General features: G+C 42.4%; 1 protein-coding gene across 4 annotated transcripts in view; it reads left to right on the top strand.

The window, feature by feature from the left end:
• The window catches only part of mical1 (microtubule associated monooxygenase, calponin and LIM domain containing 1), a 48,131-nt gene extending 34,188 nt beyond the window's left edge, over positions 1-13,943 (top strand). For all 4 annotated transcript variants that reach the window (XM_086032533.1, XM_086032515.1, XM_086032525.1 and 1 more), the window contains 11 exons: positions 3,104-3,216; positions 3,442-3,507; positions 4,401-4,629; positions 5,841-5,905; positions 7,991-8,714; positions 9,019-9,128; positions 9,195-9,308; positions 10,373-10,466; positions 11,262-11,355; positions 12,133-12,206; positions 13,171-13,943. In XM_086032533.1, coding sequence (XP_085888659.1) covers positions 3,104-3,216; positions 3,442-3,507; positions 4,401-4,629; positions 5,841-5,905; positions 7,991-8,714; positions 9,019-9,128; positions 9,195-9,308; positions 10,373-10,466; positions 11,262-11,355; positions 12,133-12,206; positions 13,171-13,364 — 1,877 coding nt within the window. In that variant the 3' untranslated portion in view covers positions 13,365-13,943. The remainder of the gene's footprint in view (positions 1-3,103; positions 3,217-3,441; positions 3,508-4,400; positions 4,630-5,840; positions 5,906-7,990; positions 8,715-9,018; positions 9,129-9,194; positions 9,309-10,372; positions 10,467-11,261; positions 11,356-12,132; positions 12,207-13,170) is intronic.
• Positions 13,944-19,300: the final 5,357 nt, after the last annotated feature.

Here is a 19,300-nt window from a genome sequence, read left to right as displayed (position 1 = left end):
AAAGTGAATAACATTTTATTTGGTGGCATAACCCTTAAGGCTTCTTTATATTCCCGCGTCGGAAATTGTTGCTTCGTATACGACGCCGCGCGCATTCTCTCTCATGATTGCTCCGTTATGTCGCAAGTTGCGATGACGTTCACTTTTCTTCGGCACGGTTCAGGGCAATTTATTTGTCACCACGGAGGAGAGGATCCACCACGCAGCTTGTTGCTGCTGCAAAGCAAACTAGTTTGGCAGCGACGTGGGTGTTATGTCACTTATGTGTGTATAAAGAAGCCTACACACGAACGTACCACCTTCGGCGCCACCTTCCTGATTCCACAATACAATGAAATGCATCGTCTAGTCATCTAGGTCCCTTTGTTGCAGCAGGAACGAGATCCATTGTTGTCGCTGTCTTTTTGATCGTTGCTCGATTGGAAAAACGCCGACCGGAATTGGCCGTAAAAGGCAGAGGAAATTCCGCCGTGAGGTGTCCTCGTCAGTAGCCGTAGCGACACACTCCGACTTGGAGTGGAACTGTAACACATTTTCAGAACGTGTGTGAACATATTGACGCTTTAAAGGACTTTTTGGTTCGGTTCACACCGCAGGTCTTAAAGCTCGACACGGATTTTTTGAAAAAATCTTTTTTTTTTTGTGTGTGTGCAAGCGTTCATATTACATTATAAATGCAACCTCAGTCTTGCCTGCTATATGAACACATGCGTCGCCAAAGTGACCCGCATGCGCGGAAGAGATGACGCCAGTCACGACGTATTGTTTACGGAATTAAATGTGGTCCAGCGTGTCGGGGCATTTTGACAGTCAAGCGATTAGGTAGCAGGTAGAAATAAATACAGTATTTGGGAGAAATTATGAGGCGAGGCTTTAATATCTCATTTCATGGAGACATCACTGTCGATGACGTCACGTCATAACCGTGTGTGAAAAATGAATCGATCTGAACCGTGGATGAATTACTACTTTCACCATAAATGTCCACTTTCTGCTTCATGTTTCAAGTGGGATTACATTTAGGGAAAATATAAACTCAATACCGTTACTCAAAAAAAACCCTACAGATTCGATCCCCCTACTGCCAGCACTTTCCCTCTGCCTGCAGGAGCGCATTTTGGGCTACGGATGACATCAATGTCGTTTATATGCGACCTGGCCGTTCAGACCATGGTCGCATTGCAAAAAATTGGATACATATCCGATTTAGGAACACATATTAAAGACCCAGGTCGGATTTGAAAAAATCGGAATTGAGGCGTTTAGACTGCCGTAAATAAAATCAGATACAGGCCACATATGGGCGAAAAAATCAGATCATTTGCCTGCGGTGTGAACCTAGCATTTGTGAACTCAATCACTTTTTTTTTTTACTATACTTGTACTATACATTGATAAAATGTGGAAACGCATCCTTGACCAAAAGTGAAATTGATTGAGTACCGGTACCATTTCTCTAACGTCTACAAAAAAATCTCTGTTAAATATCTGGGGAAATGCCGGCTGCGCGTTTTTTTTTGTTTTTTTTTTGTCTTTCAAACAAACAAGCCTTGCTCATGCTGGAATTGCTGATGCTAAAGTTATGCTCACGCACAAGTGAGCTATTTTTACAACCGGCCTTTGGGCTACTTATGTGGTCCTTGGGGGCTATCTGATGAATGCGGGCACCACACTGGACATAGGATTTGGCAAACCTCCCACAAACATTTATTAATGGAATAAAAATTTTGCCAGCCTTATTTTAGTCACCCAGTAATATAAAACAGCAAGTGTTTGACTGCTACCTAATGTTAAATAAATTAGTCTGTCTTGTGTTCTTTTTGAAGCTATGATTTGCAATGCACTCCTTTTTATTATTATTATTATTTTTTTATTTTACCAGAAATGTTAGGTGTATTTGCACCAAGTGTCAGATCAGTATCGCCCACGCCAGCTTGAATATTAACCAGAATTTAATTGGCATGGAAATCGGTGGTATAAAACATCACTAAGGCACATTTTTCTTGCGGTTAAGCCTTAGTTTGTCTTGAACAAAGTAATCAAAAATGTAGAAAGCGAATGTTTCTGTTAAATAAGTCATGTGAAAGCTGCTGCTTGAGCTCACCAACATTTGGGGTGACAGCAGCATCTCTCTTACGTAACTCGCTCGCTAACACACTCATCAAAGGCTCAGGCTCTTCCCGTCCTCCCACTGAAATGTGCATCGTAAGGACACTGTCACTTTAAGAACTGATTACCCATAATTCATTGAGCTCAAGTGCTGTGTTCAGCTGCTGGTGGTGGTGGTGCTGCTGCTGCTGCTGCAACTGCTGCTCTCCTCAGCCCAGCGTTTGCCACAGAGCTCTTGTGTCAGACTCTGACGGGATGAGAATGCACTGAACCAGGATATTTTTTTCACTTCCCCCCGTGGATGAATTTTCACAGCGTCAAGAGTGTGTGTGTGAATTGTTACAGCTGTGACTGAACTCAAATGGGTGCGCTGCCGGCCCCCCCCCTTTGGTGCTCTGCTCGGGATCGATTGATCGGGCAGCGGGCAGCTGTCGTTTGCCGGTAACCTCGTCTGAGTGCGGCGGAAGAGTTTTGATGCGAAGTGGTCTCATCTGTTCGGAGGGTCCACCGAGGGGCTGTGGTCAAGACGAGCCGGCTGGTTGTGACATTATGACAAGAATATTCATTGTCAGCAGAACGTTTAGTGCCGTACTTCTGTGTAGAATGATTCATATTAGTACTTTAATGATGAGCTTAGAGAATGCAGTGCTTCAAGTAGGCCAACATCTGAATGTTAGTATTTATGGTCAATCTAATTTGCTTTCACCATTAATTGAATGATTTAAATTTTTTTGTGGCATTTATTTAAATACACGAGTGCCTTGACATACAAGTGAGCTAACTTAGTCGTTTTTCAATATACGAGCCATGATTTTGACTTTTTTTGGGATCGGGGTCAGTCATATATTCATTATCTTCTGCGTAGAACAACTGTTCTTACCTTACTGACGAGCTGAGAGAGTGAAGTGCTGCAAGCAGGCCAACATTTGAAGGTGTTGTGAAATGGTCAACACTTGCCTAACGTGTTCCTCTTTTTCTTCTTCTCGCCTTTCAGCTCCAGAGCCCACAGGTTTCCTGACTTCGCCCAAGCCTCTGACTCTCTCCCAAACGCACTCCGCCGTCTTTTTCCTGAGCAAACTTAAGCATAACTCCCTGCAAAGACGCAAGGTACGCACGCGCGCCCACTGCCAGCATTAAGTTGAAACGTGCGGGCGTGTTGCCTGTCTCGAGTCTTGACCTCCAGTCCAACTTCTTGAGCTGCGTGGTGACTCATGTCTGCTGAGCAGCGAACGCTTGGACATTTCAGGGCAACGTGTTTTCTGTTAGTCAAAAGAGTGCAACGCTGAATATGTGTGTTCATCGTTATTACATGATATTTGATTTCATCCGCAGGAGAAGCTGGCAGCAGAGAAGGAGCAAACAAGAGAAAACAGGAGAAGCATGGGAGAAGAGGACTCTGTAAGTTCTTATTCACTAATCACATTTTGGGGAGTTTCCTAAACTAAAAGAGTTAATACAAACAAAATTCTGTTCATAACCTTATTTTCTTTTAAAGCGGAAGTCAACCCAAACATATTTTTTTTCAAGAATATGTTCCCAGCAGTCCCACAACACGTCATTCTGATTAATTTTGCGTTTGTGTAATATAAATTAAGCAGCAAAATGCACTCGTTTTTAGCCATCTGGGGGGGCGGCCACTTTGTCCTTTGTCGACTGAATATGACATCACAATTGCTCGCAACAAACAATCACGGTTGACCTGTTTTCTGAATCTGAGCCGTGATTGGTCATTGTGAGCAGTTGTGATGTCATTTTCACTCGACAGAAGACAAAATGGCCGCCCCAGAGATGGCTAAAACGATTGGATTAACACTTATTCCACAAACGCAGTCTACATGGGGACATGGGGACATGTAGACATAGTCATGATTTCCAAAGACGAGGGGCTGATGGCTCTGTCCCACACGGTGGGCAAACAGGCAGAATAGACGGTGTGGTGGAGGAAGGACAAAGGAAGAGTGTGTGGTGGGGGGGGGTGTATCAATGTGAAAGAGGTCTGTACGATATCGCAGGCCAGCGTTATTGAGGCCTTGAAGGTGCAAATCAATATTCAACACTTGATGCGGAGCCACTGGAGTTGTCGCAGGACTAGAGTAATGTGGTAATTAAATACAAGTTTGACACCCCGTGTGTGCTCAGTTTGTACCCATTCAAAATATAAATCTAACATTAATACACTACAGTGTCAGCAGCTGAGATTTTTTTTCTTCTGCTGCTGCTTAACACTTAAATAAACAGTGTGTTAAGTGTTAACTTCCATAAGCCTTCTAATCCCCGTCCTCACATCTCAGGTGGCGCCCCTGACCCCCCCTGATCTCAGTCCACCTCCAGCACTTGTTGAGCCCCAGCACGCTTGCGTGTCGCAGGCCAACAGCGAGGCATGCTACTTCTGTGGCGGCCGGGTCTACGTGCTGGAGCGCTTCAGTGCCGAAGGCAAGTTCTTCCATCGCAGTTGCTTCACCTGCCACTGCTGCGGCGTCACGCTGCGGCTCGGAGACTACGCCTTCCATCAGGACACAGGTGACTTGTGGAAATACTTGTTGTACACATTTGGATGAATACATTGCTGGCTGCTGGTGAAAGACATTTCTAAACTGTACGATTTTGTCCGTCTCCAATACAAAAGATGTACATTTGAAAATATACCTGGGATCAAACGCATGGATTCTTAAAAAAAAAAAAAAAAAAAAAAAAAAACATCCTTGGCATTGAATGAGTTTAAATATATTTAAAATGTGTTTCAAACATGCTTTAAACTGAACTCATTAAAATAACATTTAGAGGTACAGATCGGTCAAAATGCATTTTCCTGCATTTGATTAGTCAGCGTGTATAAGGAATATAAGTGTAAACATGAATGATATCTGAATTCCTAAAAAAGGGTTTAAGCCGATAAAGTATCAAAATGACGACTTACCTTGTATGTTAGCCATATTGGTCATTTTGGACCGCTTCACGTAATTCGTGTTCATTTCGGACTTGTTTACCTGTCTATTGTGCGATAAGAATGTCGGATGGCGTCAAGTATTCCCATAATTTCGATATCATTCCTACCATCAGGTTTCATGTTCTTCCTAGGAGAAGGGGGGGATGGGGGGGGGGGGGGGCATTACCAGCGCATTGGCTGACAATGCAATCAGCCTACGAACCTCCAATGAGACCTCTAACACAACTATATGTCCGTAAAACGTAACTGATTATCACCTAAATTTCTGTGCGCAAGTATAGGCATGTGATAATCATTCTCTGAAAATATTAGAATGAAACTCGCATTATTTTGAATGATAGTCACATCATAAAGTTGCCTGTCCTTACTTGCCTCATAGAGTGGAAACGTTCCGCCACTTGAACAAAAAATGTCAACAAAATTAATGTGGTCATGTATAAAACGATGATTAATCATAGTCTGAAAATATTAGAATGAACTTTTTGCGATATTTTGTAAGATGGTCACGTCGGAAGCGTTAATACGCATATGCATATTATGAGGCAATGCTTCTTCTGACGTGACAATCATCCAGAATATAACAACTTTCGTTGTAATATTAATCATATAAAATAATAATGTAAATAAAGCATGAGAGTGTGAAGTAGGACCGAAATGAGTGAGGGTTGAGCTCATTGCGTGAATTGTGACAGCTCCGGGATAGATACAAGCTTGTTTGTTTTTTAGGCATATGACTTGTGCGCCTGTATGTGACTTTTTACTTCATATGTGCCATCCTCCTCAGGGAGATTTTACTGTGAGCTTCACGCTGAAGATCTGGAAGATGTAAATGCAATACCGTCTTGTGAGGTGGGTCACGCAAACACAACAGATGCAAAACTGCTCCGTTTTGTTTCTGCCGCTTGCAATCCACAAAATGCATGCATTGTCCTTCTCTTGTCTGCTTGTCTTCTGACCCAAACAGAGTCAGGGGAAAGCCTCATATTCTGCAATATTGTCATTTTCACACACAACTTCTTGAAGGGAAGATACACCGACTGGCCACAAATTAAGACTAATATTTTGGTCACCCCAGTGAATACATGAGAAGGTCAAATAGTTCTCATTATGATACACTCCTGTTGTACACCACTGCCAACATTTTTGTTGTTGTTGTTGTCTGACATTTGAGTGGAGACTTGAGATACAAGAACTGTATGGTGGCAGTGAATTCAACACACCACAATAATCCGCAGTTGTGCTAATAGTGAGCAATTTTTCATAAAATAGGCTTCAAAGTGTTTAATGCCACTCACAGCTGAAGTGTACTTGAAAACAAAGACAATTACACAACGTACAGTATATTTCAAACAGACAAACAACTATCTAAGAAAAGTAGTGCTCAAGAGACCAAAACTACAAAGGCCCCACTAGCTTAATGCCAATTGGCTTGTAGTTTGCAGTGCTGTAATCCTTTAAGCCGGTGTTTTTCAAACTCTGTGCTGCGGCACACAGGTGTGCCATGGGGAATTATCTAATTTGCGCGGTCTAGCGCTTGGCAGCGTAATCATGTATTACTCTTCCATACCAGCAGGTGGCAGCAGCAGGTAGCTAATTGTCTTTGTTTAGAGACAAGCGAATTAGTGACGCATTTTTATCCAAACAGGCCCATGTTTCACACTTGAGTAAGTATCAATATGAAACATTATAAAATACTTTTTTCTTTGTGTTTATTTAATCCATATTCAAGACGTTATAATATAACGTCATTCTTCAATGTTAAAAATGCTTATATAAACAATATAACACTTATATTGTTTTTAAGCCTGAATACGTGGCTCCTACGCACTTGTGGGCACCTTGACTTTGCTTTTAATGACAATTTTAAACTATTCTGGAATCGTCTGCCTTTGGACGGTTTCCATCCGAACTCTCTTGGAAGCAAGATTTTAGCTGCTAACATCCACCATGCCGTTACCAATTCCACTCCCAGCTGACTCTTGTTTTCCAATCACTCAGCGGGTGTTCCCATCTCTTCTTCTGTTCGTAAACATTGCAATGACAATTACTTTACACCTACCTACAGGCCAGCTACAACACCAGCTGCTCACAGTACCACCGCCCTCACTAGCTCTCCCTGCAGGCCCCCATTATCATTACCACCACCTGACAGCTTTTCCATTAAAACCATCACTGGCAGACGCTTCCCTCGCACACAGAAACAACGTGGTTTTAACAGTGGTACTCTGGTATATGTTAACACTTCTCATCCGTGCCACCATGAGCGCACGTCCAGCACAAAAATTAACCCGGCTGTGCTGAACGTGCACTCCCTATTAAACAAAACTTTTATTATAAACGACCTGATTTTAGACAATAATTTACATGGTATTCTTTTATCTGAGACATGGCTCGGGACAGATGCTCCTCATCTTCTCACCGAGGTTTGCCCAACGAGTGTTAACTTTTTATTTTCTACCAGGGATGGGAAAAGAGTCTTCTGGTGAAGGGATGGGAAAATGGGTCTTCTTTTTATGTTGTGTTTTGGATGTTTTACAGCACTTTGAGTTGCATTTTTATGTTTGAAAAGTGCTATATAAATAAAATGTGATTGAAAATAAGCTTTTTTTCACAATTTCAGCTAGCGGTGTGCCGCAGGATTTTTCAATGAAATAAATGTGCCTTGACTCCAAAACGTTTGAAAAACACTGCTTTAAGCAACCGATTGAACACATATGCTTCCGCAACATGTAAACAGACAATATAACAGTAATCGCAGTCTTCAGTTGCATCTCTTCCTCTTTTCGTAAACTTTTTCACAAATCGCAGTCTTCAGTTGCATCTCTTCCTCTTTTCTTAAACTTTTTCCCCACTTAACTGTCTTGATTGTACTTTGTATGGTGTGCAGTGCGATACATCAATGTTGATGCATCAAAATGCCTTTTGTCCTTGTAGGACAGTAAAGAAAAGGAAGAGAGCCGCCTTTCCAGCGAGGGTTACACGCCATCCCCGTCCGATGACGAGGACGAGCACGCACTAGACTGCCTTCCTCCGGGATCGCTTCCTTCAGTCGGACGAGCCGAGCCCAAAGAAGAACCTCCCGCCGACGCTGACCGGCATGAGCCCGTGGAGCAGACGGACAGACGGCCCCCTCTCCCCAAGCCCCGTCTCTCTCGGCAGACCGTCCCTGTCCCTCAGCCCCCTCCTCCAGTGGTGAAGCCTCGCACGATGCATCTTTTAATCCCCTCAAGTCCGAAAAACAATCCGCCTCCGGAAGCCGGGCGAGGGACACCTGAGGCCGCGCCCGGCTCGCGGCCCAAGCTATCGCTACGCAAACTCAAGTTGAGCGACGAGGAGAAGAATCAGCTGGTCAACCTCCTGACCTTCACCGCCGACTCGGACTCGGAGACCCCCGGCGGCTCTTCGTCCTGCTCCTCGTCCTCGGCCACGGCGCGAGGCACGAGTCCTCCTAAGGCAGAGGACGGACAAGAAGAGGAGGGCTACTGGAGCGGCAGTACGGCCAGCCACATTCGTGAAAAGAGGAACAGACGCTGCTTTCGGAGGAAAGAGATGCCAGCTGGGCAGCCCAGAGTACGATCCAAGTTCTCCCCCTGGAATCTTTCCTCACCTCGGATCGGCAGAGACACGGGACTCAGCGTTCATCAGCCGGGGAAAGTGGGTGAGTAAAGATCGTGGGGAGAGCTCTCATCTCGGCTTGCAACCCATGATTTTAACATGCAGAATCTCTACATCCATGCTTTGCAGTTTTTGTACTTGAGCATTTTTCTGACGACTTGTTTACTTTTCCTTCTTACATTTGAAAACGCATATCCGATGGCATGAGCTGCGGTTTGGTCCTCTTCCAGTGTGAAGCCCAACTGGAGGTGTTGCTTAAGCCAAACCGAGCACTGGCTCGTGAGAAAGGTGTATTGAAAGCTGTAGGCAGTCAAGCAAACTTGTTTTTGCCTGTTATTCCCCTACAGAAACGACCTTCCGACACATTCATAGTGCCTCCGAAGAAGGCGTTGACGCAGATGAGGACGATGACGACGAGATGTTGGACCAGGACGACATCGACTTATCGGACGAGAAGGCAAGTAGGACATGTGAATTGCCACGTTTGATGCTGCGACGCGTTCTGACCGCGATGACTTTGCAGTTTCAGACGTTACCGGCCAACCCAGCGCAGGCGGAGAAGTTGGAAGTGATGAAGATGAGGACGCTGGAGCGGCGAGCCAAGACGAGCGAGTTACAGCGGCTTCGACAAGCACAGGTGAGCGTGACGCCGCCCTCCTGTCTGTCAAGTCCGTGTTGATTCTCGTGCAGGGATTCACCAATGTGTGCGCTAGTGCCACGCGGGCTCCCTAAAATGGTATGCGAAAAAATCACTGCCGAAATACACTTCAGTCAAACGAGTTCAGGCACCTCACATTTGACCAGAGTATGGATATGTATGGTATAAACAGAGGATGTGTCATACATAGAAGGTGTGTGTTGCGATCGCGAGAAAGAATCACGCGGTTCATGTGGTGAATGGCAAACAGCATGTCCTTTGCCATTCACTACATGACCTTGAGCCATGCAGCAAGTCATCATCACTCATGGCGTGTTTCTTAGTTGTATATCTGTAAATACAGTGGTACCTCTACTTACGAAATTAATTGGTTCTGGAAGAAATTTCTTAAGTAGAAAATGTTGTAAGTAGAGACGCTTTTTCCATGCAAATGCCCTAATCCGTTCCGACCCCTCCAATATTCAGACATAAATGTTTTATGAAGCATAAAAATGCATCAAAACATGTAACAAATACATTATTGCACAATAAATGAGGGTTGTGCATAGTTTAAAAAAACAAAGAATAGAGTAAAGAATACGAATGATGGTCGTTTACCTTTTAATTGCTGTCCTCATCGCTTTTTGCCCTCTTTGGTTCATGTTCTCTCTCAGAAGTGTTTTTTTGCCTGGCGTTTTGTAAACAACTGATTTAATAACGTAGCGACTGTCGATACATTACGGTCATATTCTTTGGCAACCAAACGCATCCCTTTTTTATACTTTTCTATTATCTCTTGCTTTGTTTGTATGGACAAAAAAATATATCAGTTTTAATGTGCAATGCATTTAAATGGAAGCCTTATTGTCCTTTATTTAAGCGCAGTCTCAGTGCTCAACCTGTACCTAATTTTACAATGTTAAATGTACTTAGAAATAAAAACCTTAGTCTTGCTTTTGGTGACATCTTAGGCCCACTACACTACTTTGCTGGCCACAACGGTGTTACTGGGTGTAAAAAGTTGGAATTTACACTGCATTGTTTTGTCCTCTGCTTGGTGACAGTCAATCCAGAGAAGGCTGGAAGAGATCGAGGTGACCTTCCGGGATTTGGAGCAGAAAGGCGTCGCGCTTGAGCAAAGTCTACGAGGGGAAGATCGTAAGAGTTCATCCATTATTGTTCTATATGTTTGGTACAGTTCAAATTCGTTTAGATGCATTTAAAGCTTGTGGCAGGCTTAAGACGTTTTTCAAAGATATTTTGACAGGGTCTGTCTACAATTCAGATTGTCACCGATTGCTGGTAAACGTAACTCCGATCGTAGCCGTAGTTCCCCTGGGAAGCACACTTCCCTGCTGTCAAAAGGTGCGGCCTACTTTTACAGAAGCAAAGAATAGTTGAGAAAATGCACTGTTCAGAAATAGCCTTTGAAAACACGCGCATATTATTTTTAGATCAAACTCCGAGTGTCTTGCCCAACGTAAACGAAACAACGTTTGTGACGCGTGCCTGTCAAAATGTGTTGTAACTCAGACCTGGGATGCATGTCAAATATTTGACTGTACAGGGGCTCTTGGGTTTACGGCAGAGTTCACTAACCTACAATAGCAAAAGAGCAAGAAATATATTACGATTCTTTTTTTTTTTTTAAAGTGCACTAGATGACATCACACAGGAGGAAATGGCTCATCGAGAAACAGTAATGAGCAGTAATGAAGTCTTGGTTAATATGTGTACGTAGGAAAAACACTTCAAAGCCATGAATGAAAAACCATCCAATGAAGAATTGTCATATGAATGTGATCTCGCGCCACCCACTTGTAAACTGATGACGCCGCCCCGCCCCCCCACTGTGATTTTTTTTTGTTTTTTGTCCACGACCCCCAACTGCCTTAACTGGTGTAATCGGAATCTCATCTTTAGTCACTACATAATCCTCTTTTCCACTCACAGAGACGGATAAATCTCACGACATGATCGAGCATTGGATCCAGCTGGTCCACGAGAAGAACGCCTTGGTCTCGGAGGAGTCGGACCTCATGGTGGCGTAAGTGTGCATCTTCGTTCTCTCGTTCCTCCCCCCCCCCCCCCCCCCCCCCCCCCCCCCGTCACTTAGCCCCTCATTCCTCCTCTGTCTCTCACTCTCAACTCAACCGGCAGCGCCAAGGTTCTGTTTGAGGTTTCTTCATAAGGCCTAGTACACTCACAAGGATTTATTTATTTATTTATTTTTAGCTTAAGAGATTGTTTCTTTGCGATGAACCCCACACATGAAGATAACATACAAATCAGGCCTTCAACAGTTTGGCACAATATTTGTGCGTGGTGTTCTCTCATAATCAGTAAAGATTCTGTTTCCACCGCCAATCTGCGTGGAATCTAAATCTTCCAAGACAGAAATCCTGCGTGATCAAATGTGTTCAAACAAAAACAAAGATGACAAAAGGTGTAACTCGGCCCGCTCCTCTCAGTGGCTCGATAATGTCAGGCGTGGAGCTTAATTGTGCACCAAACCTCATCGGGGAATGCAGACTCAGACCACAGGATAATCTCATGGGATCATCTTTTGGAACGTAAAATAATCTCACGTTCATCGTCATTGGTCAGGAGGCGGCAAAATCGGAGTGCTTGCTGGCGTGTTTTTTTTTTTTTTTTTTTTTGTTTTTTTTTAAGTGTATAAGGAGTGATTTGCTCAAAGTGTAAAGTGTCTTCAGGAAAGGTCCGTTGTCTCAATTGGCACTACGGACAATGAATTACGTTGACGCGACTTGACGCGCACGTTTAGCTGCCTTCTTCACTGATCCGTCGTTGCTTCTTGTCCCAGGTCGCGACAGCTGGAGCTTGAAGACAAACAGAGCATGCTGGAAATGGAGCTGAGGAAATACATGGACCTGAGTGGTGCGTATGTTGATTATCTCCGCAAGCCGTCATTGAGGTCCACAAGCACGGCCACAAAATACAACAGTAATTCTTATTTGTGGCCACAAAATACTTCAACATGCTCACGAGATACGTATTTGCTGAGTTATCATCATTCGCATGAACAACTTGAACTTGTGGGTAAGCAAATAGAGCAACCTTGGCTAGAAACTGTAATAGTGTGCATCCCTTCATGCGGTTCTAACCGACTTCCTGTCTTTATTTGAAAGACGGTCTTTCCAGACTTCACACAGGAAAAGCGTTTTTTTTTTCATGTATGAAGTATAAAGCAGCTCTGTGCTTGACACAACTTGGCGGGACTTTCTCTGTAAGATTTAACGTACAGCTCTAACTCCAAACGTTTCTTGTTTCTTTTCCATCGTGCCTTTGAAAATACATAACACTTGTCGACAGCACATAGAGTAAAAGCAACCTTAAGCATATCATCTTTAGCCGGCTAAAATCAGACGAGTGGCTGTATTTCCATCTTAAAAGTGCCAATCCCTCCTTCGTCCACTGTTGTTTCTGTCACTGGCCGCCTGCAATGTACATGTGAGTTGTCCACATGATGAAAACGTGACCTGCCGCGTTCGTGACGTCACTCCTTGAGACGGGAGAAGAAAACTTCACTACAGTAACGCACTGTGACTGTGACAACTAACGTTCCCTCTGATTAACTGTTTGAAAACGGCAACACATTGGATTGCTTGTTACAAAAAAAAAAAAAAAATGTGATCATATTGGAATAACACGTTACTAAGTATGCCCTGCGATTGGCTGGCAACCAATTCAGGGTGTGCCCCGCCTACTGCCCCAAGACAGCTGGGATAAGCCCGCGACCCTTGTGAGGATAAGCGGTATGGATAATGGATGGATGGATGGGTGGACGTTACTAAGTGGCATGAGTGATGGTGTAACTTGGATTTTGGCTCCCATGCGTCAGATAAGACGGCTGAGCAGCAGGCAGAAGAGGATCGCGTCTTGCAGCAGATGATCGAGGTGGTGGACATGCGCGACTCGCTGGTGTCCTTCCTGGAGGAGAAGAGACTGAAGGAGATCCAAGAGGAGCAAGAAGTCTTCTCCGTCATGGAAGCCAAGCGCCATTCCAAGGCGGGAGGTCAGGTTCACTGGCAGTAAATGGCGGTAACAACAACAACAACAAAAAAAGAAACTCTACGGGCACATTCACACTTGAAACAAACGTGCAAAGCCAAAGAAGATTTGACACTGAGGAGCTGAATGAAGCGGCTTCCATCCATGATGATGATGATGATGATGTTGATGATGATGATGCAGCAGATGATTCACTAACGGCGGATAATCATCGCTAAGCGAGGGACCTGACCTGAATTTGTCTGGTAAACACGTCTCGACAAAGCAGCGTGAGATGACAAGCCTTGCAGATGAAGGTTGATGGGGGGGCTTTGAAAAGGTTCACATTGTGTTTGCTTCTTGTTCTATTGTTCACTCATTGAGTGAGGATTAAGCCACACACTTTGTTTGGTACTTCTTTGTATAGTCAATAAAACTTGTGGGAGGGTGGAAATTAAAGGCTTTTCAGTCACTGGATCCAATTTATATTCTCTCAGTATTTCATCACATTGCAATGTGGTTTGGGCTGATGCATCCCAAAATCCAGCTTGTAATGATGTTAAGTGGCCAGATTCAAATCAAAAGTCTATTTAAAAATATATAAATAAAAGGCCGTTTCCTTTTTGTTGCAACTATCCATTTTTAACCTAACTTTGCAGGTGTGGGCCATGAGCAGAGTGTGCTTGTGAGTGCATGGCAAATGATAGACACTTCGTCGCTCACGCCTTCTGTTGATCTGACTCTGGGGGGGAAAAAAAAAAAATCATGCAAGCTCCCCCTTTAAGTGCAGGAGTTAATAATTTTTTTCTAGTTATTATACACAATTATTTTTCTTATTCCGCGTTTTTTTTTTTTTTTTCCCCTCCAACCGATTCTAACCAGTTGAACATCTAAAGATTCATCAAAGTTTAGACTGGCCATCATACTATTTTCCCCATTCACAAAATACCTACTTTTCCCAATTTTACACTCTACAAAAACCTTCAGGAATGTACAGTATGACATTCAACAAAAAAACTTCTTTCCCATTCAAACTTTCAATTTAAATTTAATTCCCAGATTTAATAGGAATATTATATATTTACCTCCTCTTGCATGCAATAATTTACTCTTTAACCTCCACACATTTCTCGGGAGATTCAAACCATTTCAACTAGCAGGAGCTTCTATCTTAAGTAGAATCAAGAATAAAGCAGCTGCTAAGAATAGTTACAATCAAGGAAATGGACAAAATCAGATTTGTAAAAAAATCTATGATCTATTTGGATGATCTAAATATTTTCAGTCCTCGACTGTGTGTTTTGATACTCTCACTAGTCTAGAGAGTGGCTCCACAAGGGAGCGCAAATTCCCCATGCAAGTGTTTTGTGTTTTATGCCTTTGGTTTCCGTAGCTGCTTCGATGTCAAATATATTTAACATGAAAAATACAATATATAACGTTTATAGCGTAAGAGGGCGTCAATGTTGCATTAAGGCGCCGCATTTCGACCCCACTCGTTAAACTTGAATCTCGTGGCATCACATTCCTCAGAATATTCAACCTTATTCTCATAGTATTGCCTTTTTTTGCTGTCCCCCAAAAAAGACTCAAGGCTTACTTTATCAGTGAACACGCCTCAATATTCGGACTTACATCTTTTTATCACCCAAAAAAACAAATTCTCATCAAATACAGTGTTATGAAAAGGTATTTGTTTGTCCCTTATACAGTTAATTTTGTGCATATAGTTTCCCCACTGTAATCTTTAAGATCATCAAACAAATGTAAAGATCAGACAAAGACAATCTAAGTAAACATAAAAAGCAGTTTTTAAATGATTTGCATGATTCATTTATTCATTATGTAACTGTGATGGGGTAAAAACTATTCAAAGCTGCGAAAAAGTACTTGCCCCCTTTGTTAAATCATGATTTTACTGTGGCCAGTAAAAAAAAATTTCACTGACCGCCGAGCCTGATTACCTCTAGAGCTCTTCAGTCAAATCATAGAAATAGAAGCTGTCTGATTAAATGAAATGAGCCAAAAGATCTCGAAAAGCTGCAACAAATTGCCATGATCTGAAGAAATTCAAGAACAGATGAGAAATAAAGTCATTGACATCAGTCTGGAAATGGTTACAAAGTCATACCTAAAGCTTTAGGACTCCACACTGAAAAAAACGGTGTGTTGAATTTATTCAATTTTTGTCAAGTGGTTGCACAAAAAAAAAGCTTCTGGATCCAAATACATTTTTAAATACACTAGTAGTCTACTTTAGAAATGTATCTGGATCCAGATATTATTTCGTGCAACCACTTGACAAAATGAAATTGAGTAAATTCAACACACCATTTTTTTCAATGGTGGCCAGCCTACAGAAATGACGATTCACGCAGGAAGTCTCGTTACATCTGGTGTAAATGTAACACCAACAGTCAAACATGGTGGTCGTAGTGTGATGGTCTGGGGCTGATTTTCGATTTCAGGCTCTGGACGACTTGCTGTGATTGATGGGACCATGAATTCTGCTCTATACCAGAAAAATCCTTTGGGAGTATGTTTGAACATCAGTTCATGACTTTAAACTGAAGCGAATTTGGGTTCTGCATCACGACAATGATCGCAAACACATCAGCAAGTCAACTTCTGAATGGCAAAATAACAAAATGAAAGTTTTGGAATGGCCTCATTGAAGTCCAAACTTGAATCTGATTGAAATGCTGTGGCATACGTAACCTTTAACTCATTCACTGCCATTGACGTATTTATTTGTCTTTTCACAGTCCAGCCATTCAATCCCCGAAACGTATTTATATATTTTTTCAAAATTTTTTAAACGTTAGGGTAAAAGGGGGTCTGAAAATGTCTGGCAGTGAATGAGTTAAAAGGCCGTTTGTGCTCGAAAAGCTTTCCAGGTTGCTTATTAATTCTGCGAAGAAGTGTGCGCCAAAATATCTCCACATGTGAAAAACCCATTGCCAGTTACGGGACAGTGGGGTAATTTGTGCCAAGGGGCAAGTAGTGCCACCGTTGTTATTTACATAGAAACCCATAGAATTTGGTCATGTCACCACATATTTTTGAAGAGGCATCCATTTGGCTCATCCTGCAAAAAAGGAATACACATGGCTTGCCTGATAGGTAAGCACATTTAAGTTCCAAAAACTTTTTTTTTCCCCCTCCAAAGTAAAATTTCTATGATGTTTTTTTTTATTGCTGTGGTTGAACAATTGTAGAACGCTTTGAAAACAGTTCACATGTTTTAGTAGTTAGATATGAGTTTATGCAGTCAGCATGATGCTAGCTCAAAACAGCTGGGGGATGCATTTCTTTCAAAATGGTGGGCTTGGGGTAATTTGTCCCAAAGAACAAAGTTTTGCCAATTGCATAACTTCCCTTAATTTACGATTGATGCTTTTGTTCAAGTGCTGCTGTCCTGCACTCAGTGATGCAAGCGGGTTAATCTCCCATTATGTGAGCGGCCAGCGGGTTTAGCGTCAATACAATCAACTTACGTAACTGTGTGAACACCAAAATAACTCCCTTTGTGTGAGACTTGTTTGGTGTCCTGATTGTTGCTTCGTTGCTTGTCAGGGTGCAACACGGTCGCGTCACTCGTCCTGAGACAAATTAGAGACTGAACGGCAATATCTATTGAAATGTACAAGGATTCCCTTCAGTGCCTTTCTGTGACTCTGCCAGTCTCGCTATATAGTGGCTGGAAAAAGTTGACACATAGGGATGTGTTCGAATGCCAAATTCGTATAGTATAGAAATGCAGATAAATAATTTCAAAATGGCTTCCACCATTATGACTTACAACCTGTACAACTGAAAACAAAAGCACATCTTTTTGAAATGGGAATTGACAAAACACATTTTAATATGCTGCACAAGTGTGCACACCTTCTTATTACCTGGGAAGTTGACTCTGATTAATGCCAATTTGAATTTTTTATTCATCCAGGTAAGGCAATTTACCCTGATGTTGAGGAAGCTCACTACGGAATGTGTGACTACAAAAATATCAGGAAGAGTTAGCCTACTAGAACATCTGAACTTGACGTCTTACCCAGAGGCAGTGTCTCCCATTTAACGTGAGTTTGAATATGATCGATTCCTTTCGTCAACACAGCCACATCGCCCCTTTTACAAAGGTGGGCACACTCACATAATCACAGTTAATGTTTCAGTTTTTTTCTTTCTTTCTTTCAATTGAGTTGTCCAGGTTACAGGTAACATTTCATTGGTGCAAAACGTTTTGAAATGATTTATCTTTTTTTTTTTTTTTTTTTTACATCACAAAAACCTGGTATTGGCACAACCTGGCACCTGGGCTGTGTAAAACTTTTACATCACTGTATCTCTGTTGCAACTTGCTGATGACGGAGAGGACGGTTGTTAATGAACTTGCACAAAATAGAAAATGTATTCTTCCATTTATGGATCAAACACTTGACGTGAATTTAGCAGTTCTGCTCCTTGTCAAAGACCAGCAGGTTGTGCAAAAAGCTCGGACTTGTTGCTAGTTTTTTTTTTCAGGGCTGTTATCGATATTTATTATTAGTGGTCAAGGAGGCTGATAATCGATATTTGCAGGTAATATCAATTTGCAGTAAAAGTGAAAATTGGCGACAGTATTTTTAATGGTACAATCACCAACACTTAACTTAAATGTTTATGAGACAGCTTTTCATATTTGCAACACGGTAACATTCTTCTTTTTTTTTTTTTTTTCTTTTATCACAATATACATCCTAGTGTTCAAATTGTGAGGAAAAAGTGCAGGCAGCTCCCAGGCTCAACGACATGTCAGAAGTTCACTGAAAACGTTTAACGTATAGCTCATGAGTTTATGAACAGTGAATCAAGTTTTCCTTAACTATTCATCTTTTACTTCAAAATGATAAGTGCAGGTTGTTCTCACCGTTTGGGTTCTGATACGCCACAGCTGCCATAAACCAGAAAATAAGACAGTTTCGAATTGATCGGCCATCAGATTAAAAAAAAAAAAAATGCAGATATACATCAAAATGCCAAGTATCATCACTGATAATGGACAATATTCTGTCCACCCAGGGGGACAATGAGTATCCACCCATCCATTTTCTGAAGTCACGGTTGAGGTGGAGCCAATCCCAGCTGACTTTGGTTGTGTCGGGTTCACACCAATTGAGACATTAGCAAACAACGCACAAAATGAGGAGAGAAGACACTCAACATAATACTGTCATTTTACTTGCGCAAGGAGAGCGATTAAGGGAACTGCCGCAACAGTTCCTAGCAACCCTCTGATAAGCACCTCCGCCTCCTCGCTTTTTATTTTCTTCGGAGTCGCTGATGACAAAGGTGTCCCAACTCTAAGGGAAAGGGGGGAGGGGAAAGCAGTTGGGACATTCTGAGTTTGGTATGTCTATGTGTGTGCGTGTGACTCATCATTATGCATGTATAAAACCAATAAGGCACACAAAGCAAGCTGGGCCTAGATCAGAACAAGGCTAACGATGAACATCTATTCCTACAAGGCTAGATTAGAGCGAGGCTAACGTCTAGACTACAACAAAGCTAAGGCCAGTCATCCAACTTCTATCCTGCATGATTCAAATGTGGGACAAAAAGGCAAGCATCATAACATACTAATTATTATATATTATTCTTACAGGGTGAGATTGCTTTGCGTGTCCAGCAAGCGCATATAAATGTGATGCATTATTATTACACCTGTGGACTGATTGCCAGCCAATCGCAGGGCACATATACGGACGAACAAGCATTCCTATTCTCAACGAGTCTGATTCTTCAATTGGGTCTTTTTTTTTTTTTTTGGAATGTGGGAGAAAAGCTACTTGAGCACGAGCACTGTGAGGCCACGTATTCTATTTCCTGTTTGGCGCTAATACTCTTGATTACATTTGCTCGTGAAACCTGAACAAGTCACTCACTGTTTGAAAATCAACATTTTTCAATGTCCTTTGCGTCTAATTTTAGCGTGGCTGCTT

This window comes from Filicampus tigris, chromosome 1, assembly GCF_054856515.1.
Source record: "Filicampus tigris isolate MCC_2025a chromosome 1, RoL_Ftig_1.0, whole genome shotgun sequence".
Lineage (NCBI taxonomy): Eukaryota > Metazoa > Chordata > Actinopteri > Syngnathiformes > Syngnathidae > Filicampus > Filicampus tigris.
This window is presented reverse-complemented; position numbering and strand designations above follow the sequence as displayed.